We start from the raw sequence: 5,728 nt of genomic DNA, 5'->3' as shown, positions 1-5,728 counted from the left end.
GCATACGCAACTGAATTGCAAATTTCGTAGTTGATTTCCAAGAATACTAGAAGCGCGCTAGCTATAACTATAGGATTTTCCATAGGGATAGTGGCTCATTATACATAAGTACATATTTATGTGTAAGCAAATCGACTGTTACAATTCCATGTATACGGAAATGCATCTGTAATCTAATCTGTAAATTTCAAATTCAATTCAATTGCAATTTAGTACTTAATTTCGCATCATTCGCAATGCACACGTTTTCTAAACAGCTCGGCATATTCGTTTTTGTGCTTACGGTAATCGTGAGTTATGTACAGGCACAAGGATATTATACAATAGCAGCACCCGGCTCTATACGGCCCAACTCTAAATACACCACACATGTGAGTGTATCAGATGTGCTGATGAATGCGAAAATCAGAATCACTCTAAAAGGACCACAAAATTACATAGAGTTTACAGAAATCGATGTGCCGTCGAACTCTGTGCGCAGTGTAACATTTGAATTGGCCAATATTGCAGCGGGCACATACACTTTAGAAGCCAAGGGGTTGTCGGGAATTCTCTTCGAAAATGCAACGAATTTGGAATTTGTAGACAATTTGCCGCGGGTATACTTGCAAACTGATAAGGCAATGTATAAACATGGAGAGACGATACAGTTCCGTGTAATATTCTTAGATCAGTATTTATTACCGGCGAAGGTCAACCAACCCCTGTCTGTGCTAATTAAGGTGAGATAAGCATCATATGGGAATTTATTATTGTGAACTAGTGTTATTTTTCCTTTTATAGGATTCTGAGAATAATCGCATTCAGCGTTTTAGTGATATTGTACTCAATACTGGCGTCTTCAAGGGAAAACTAAAATTAGCTGAGTCTGTCGTCTCGGGTATGTGGTCTATGGAGGTTTTTCAAGGAGATATCAAGTTGGCAGAAAAAATTTTTGAAGTTAAAGAATATGAGCTGCCCTTATTTGAGGTGGAATTGGATGCACCCAGTCATGTGTCTTTTAATCAGGAAGCATTTCTTGTAACAGTACGGGCGCAGTAAGTACATTTGCTGCAAGAGTATCACAATCAAAAAAAAAAAATAAGAAATTGAAATTATCGCTACCTTTTCTTCAATATTGTGTAAAAATTTCGTAGCTGTATCGATTACCAGCAGGGTTGCCACTTTGGTAAATTGTTACCAAAATTGGTAGAAAAAATTTGGGTTGGTAAAAATGTAAATTTTTTCTCATTTTGGTAGATTTTTGATGAACTTTCTGTTCCCGATTTATTTTTCGTATTTATTTTTAAATATATTATAAATTTCTTTGCATGCCTTTTATATACTTACATACGTATAAATATATATCGATATAAGGCGAACACATCGCGCTCCATTCAAAACTAATTTTACTGGAATCACGAGGAGCTTTTGATTGCCTAAATATTTTAAATGATTATTTAAATATAAAGAAAAATTTGACAGGTATGTAACTATGATTGTTCGCAAAAAAAATCAACGCCATTTTTTACCAAAGAAAAAAAAATAAAAAAAATCAACGGGAATTTTAAGCAGCACATTGTTGGCTACACTCAAATAGTATTTGCTTCAAAACTCCAAACCTTAAATTGTTCTAAAAATTCAGAGTAAAAAATTCGAAATTTAGACGAAAATATTTGGAATTTTTCTATATGTTGTATATAGTTTGAATCCTCGATTTTTTTGGATTTAGTTAAAGCAATAAAAAAATTTTACTCGAAAAATAGTGCGAATATTAAAATAAAATCACTTTTTTGAGTCAATGTATTTGTCTATAACAACTCGAGTTGAAGTTTTTTAAATAAAGAAGTTTCACTGTTGCCTTTAGCTTCATCACTTCCGCTTTTGGTTGAAGGAAACTGAGAATATGCCAATAATATGACTCAAATACCGTATAACTAGTTAAATAAAAAGTTCTTAAAAAGAGTTTTCTTATTGAAATAACTAAAAAAAAATAAAAAAAATCTAGTTTTAATTAAAATAAATAAAAAATAACAAAACTATAGTTTTTATTAAAATAATTTAAAAAAAGTTATTTGTAGATATTCCCCAGATTTGGTAGATTTTTTTCAAGTGGATGGTAAATATTTTTTTTCGTCAGTGGCAACCCTGATTACCAGTTTCTCATTACAACCAAAAATGTATTCATTTTTTTATGGGAGTATATCGTACGAGAGAGTGGAAGGTCGACTGTTCTCGGCAGCCGGTTCGAAAACGCCCTATATCAAAAAATGGCTCAAGAACCCCCATTCAGAATTTGGTGGAAGAACGAAAAGACGGTATCTTATATTTCCTCGTGAATAGTATCATTTTGGTCTTGGTGGGACGGACTTTAAGTCCACACTCCCTCTACCAGCTGTTGACGAGACAGAGAGCGCTCTGCAAAAGGTCGCTTAGCGTTTGGAGATGCTTGGTACTCTGTAGTCTCATCAGAATTGAGTTTACGGTTAAGGTTCCAGAGTCGGGGGAGGGAACTGCTCCTTGACGAGTACCTCTCGTAGCATGCCTAGTTATGGACGCAGCCCCCAACTCTGATGAGATAATTCTTCTTTCAAGGCGAAGTCTTATAAGCTCCACCAGAGGCCGCTCCAGCCCCACTTTTGAAAGTGAGCCCACAACAGCATCTGGAAGAATATTGTTAAAGGCGCCCTCTACGTAAAGAAAGATGCCTAAGGTAGATTCCTTAAAGGCGAGTCCTTTTTCAATTTTGTGGACAATTTCGTGAAGCGCATTGTCCACGGATTTGCCATTAGAATAGGTATGTTAACACTCCGACACGTCCTCAGAAGAAAAGCTCTGTCTGATATGAGCGTCAAAAAGTCTTTCTAGAGTTTTAAGAAGAAAGCACGTTAGGCTTATTGGCTTGAAGTCATTGGGTTTGACGTGAGAGAGCCTTCCACCTTTCGGTATGAAGATTACCCTAGCCTTTGTCACTCCTCTAGGAATGTGGCAAAGGTGAAGGCAAGCCTTAAAGATCTCAGCAAGCAGTCGGTATAAAAGGTCGACTGTCTGGTGAATTTCGACAGGGAATATGCCATCCGGTCCCGGAGATTTTTTAAGGTTTGAAGGTCTTAATCGCCCATTTCACCTTTTCTTCTTGCACTATGCTCTCTACTGAGTGAAGATAAGTCTTCTGATTAGGCGCGCCTGCCTTTGATTCAGTTGTACACTCCGGAAAATGGGCGTCCATGAGAACATCTAGCATTTCGCAGCAAGAGGAGGTCCATTCACCAGGTTTTTGGATATAGTTTGGGCCAACTGGAGTTTTAGATAGGCCCTTCCGTAGTCGGTTGCCCTTAGAGGTTTCCTCAATGTTACCGTAGAAAGTTTTCGAAGATTCCCTTTTGAGCTGTTCGTACTGAACCCTTTAAGGCTTTCAAAGCATCCTTGTAGGGTTGCCAAGATACAGTTTGTTTCGCTAGATTAAAAAGCTTCCTGCTGGTTCGCCTCAGGGAGGAGATCTCGGGATTCCACCAATGGAGTCGCCTTTTGCGCCTTGAACGTGAACAGACTTTGTCGCTGGAGGATGCTATCAGGGCCTTAAGTGCGTTGGATGTACGCTCTTATTTAGGTAAGGTATGTCTGCTCACTCCTTCAGTTGCATCGGCGTACTTATGTGTTAGTCTTAGTAGTTTAGACCGAAATTCCACACTCATACACACTGTGTGGTCGTCAATAAACTGTGTGAGTACAATATACGAAAAGGGATTCTTTATTAAAATCTTATCTACCGCCACTGGGGTTGATACGTCATGATATGCATTAGAGTTGAGTTCGCAAACCCTGTGTTGCACCATCCATTGCTTTTAGCCTGTCTTCCTAGAATGCTTCTACAATTTTGTCAACGTCTTCGTAGTCCTAGTGCAGGACACCATTCTCAATAGCTTTGGTTTATAGGCTAAAAACTCGTCTCACTGTCCCTGCCCTATCTGTGGTTGTGATGTCAAAGGGAGAGTATCCATTGGTCTATCCAAGGCTTCCTGGTGCAGAGATGGTTCAGTTATCTTTTTTATAGAACCGTTTTGAGACAGCGGATTTGTTTCTGTGTGTTTACTCGCATTGCCGTCTATGTTTTGGGCTTTACCCACATTCCCTTTTTGGGTCTTGAGGTTTATAGAGTAAAAGCCATAGCTTATTACATCAATATTAGAATTATTAGTGAATTACAATTCAGCGGCTCGGCTGGCTTGGCCATGTCGTTCGAATGGACAGAAACGCTCCTGCTCTGAAAGTATACAACGCGGGCCGCGATGCTGGTAACAGAGAAAGAGGAAGGCCTCCTCTGCGTTGCAAAGACTAAGTGGAGAAGGACTTGGTTTTACTTGGCATTTCCAATTGGCGTCAGTTGGCACAGAAGAGAAATGACTGGCGTGCTGTTTTGGACTCGCCAAAATTGCTTAGGCGATTACAGCGCCAGTGATCACAAATTTGAGTCCAGTCAAGGATAGATTGTGAGTCGTTGGATAGTTGGAGGATCTTCAGAATAATTAATAGATTAGTACAATTTTATGTGGTAAGCAGACTAACTGCAAATCACTCATAGATAACTAAAACTTAAGCATAATTACCATTATTTTTCTAGCTACACTTTTGGCAAACCTATATCGGGAAACTGTCTATTAAAGATCATCTCAAAGGGAGAGCGACCTCCCATCGAACGAGAATTGCCACTGATTGATGGAAAAAAAGAACTGTCTCTTCAACTAAGTGAATTTGGCAAGAAAATTCAGAGGATCCAAATATATGCCACCATACAAGATACTGTCACCTTAACCCAGCGTACAGTTTCGAAAACAGTTAGTATTTTGGCCAAACGTTATTTAATCGACACACCGTCAATGGCGCACGAATGTGATGGGCCAAGCGACACATTCACCTATCGTGCGCGCCTTACACACCTCAATGCAACGCCGGTTGATGTCGATGAAGAAATTTATGTGAAACTCGATGTGGACGTGAATGAAGAAGAACCTTCGAAAATTGTTAGTTATGCCGATGAAAATGGTGATGTTGAAGCGGAAATTACGTGTTCAAACTACACTAATGTCAATATAACAATTGAATATAATGGAGAAACATCGTTGGGGGAAATTAAGCTCTCTCAACGAAGTAACGGCAGTCAAGGTGGAGTCTACGTCAGAACGCAAAAGTAAGACAAACAAGTTCGAAGTTGGAGTTAAATCCAGAGAGGCAAGCAAGACCAATTTAATGATTAAAAAAACGTTTGTTACTTTTTCAGTCCAACGGTGGGTAGCCCTATGGAAATACGTCTGGTGGCGCATGAGTCATTTTCTAGCTTTGTTTGTGTGATTGTTGGACGTGGCAATATCGTTTATAATAATGTCATACAAGTGCCCAGTGGCGGCAGCACCCAAACGCACCAATTCTCTATTACACCAACATATGAAATGATGCCAAAAGCGCATATTTTTGCTTATTTTTTCAAAAATGGCAAAATGTTCTACTACGAGACAACATTTTCGGTAGAAAAACAATTTGAAAATAGTGTAAGTAAAAAAAAAACTTTTTACTCATTTTCGCATTGGTTATGAATTGGCTTAAATTTTTAAGATTTCCATTGACACACCTGATACCGTTAAACCTGGTAGTATTATTTCTATAACTGTGGATACCGATCCTAACTCATATGTTGGCTTGCTTGGCATGGATAAGAGTGTTTTATTGCTTAGGTCTGGTAATGATTTTGATG

General features: G+C 38.6%; 1 protein-coding gene across 1 annotated transcript; it reads left to right on the top strand.

The window, feature by feature from the left end:
- Positions 1 to 236: 236 nt before the first annotated feature.
- On the top strand, positions 237 to 5,713 carry LOC108380728 (CD109 antigen-like; the record flags this gene model as incomplete). Its single annotated transcript, XM_017637123.1, has 5 exons — positions 237 to 722; positions 784 to 1,037; positions 4,601 to 5,167; positions 5,258 to 5,525; positions 5,590 to 5,713. Coding segments are annotated over exons 1-5 (1,699 nt in total), but the record flags the coding sequence as incomplete, so codon positions are not given.
- Positions 5,714 to 5,728: the final 15 nt, after the last annotated feature.

The sequence above is a fragment of the Rhagoletis zephyria genome, unplaced genomic scaffold (genome assembly GCF_001687245.7).
Source record: "Rhagoletis zephyria isolate East Lansing unplaced genomic scaffold, Rhagoletis_zephyria_1.1 Rzeph_scaffold_20192, whole genome shotgun sequence".
NCBI classification, from domain to species: domain Eukaryota; kingdom Metazoa; phylum Arthropoda; class Insecta; order Diptera; family Tephritidae; genus Rhagoletis; species Rhagoletis zephyria.
The sequence above is the reverse complement of the archived record's forward strand: the minus strand, read 5'-3'. Positions and strand labels throughout refer to the sequence as shown.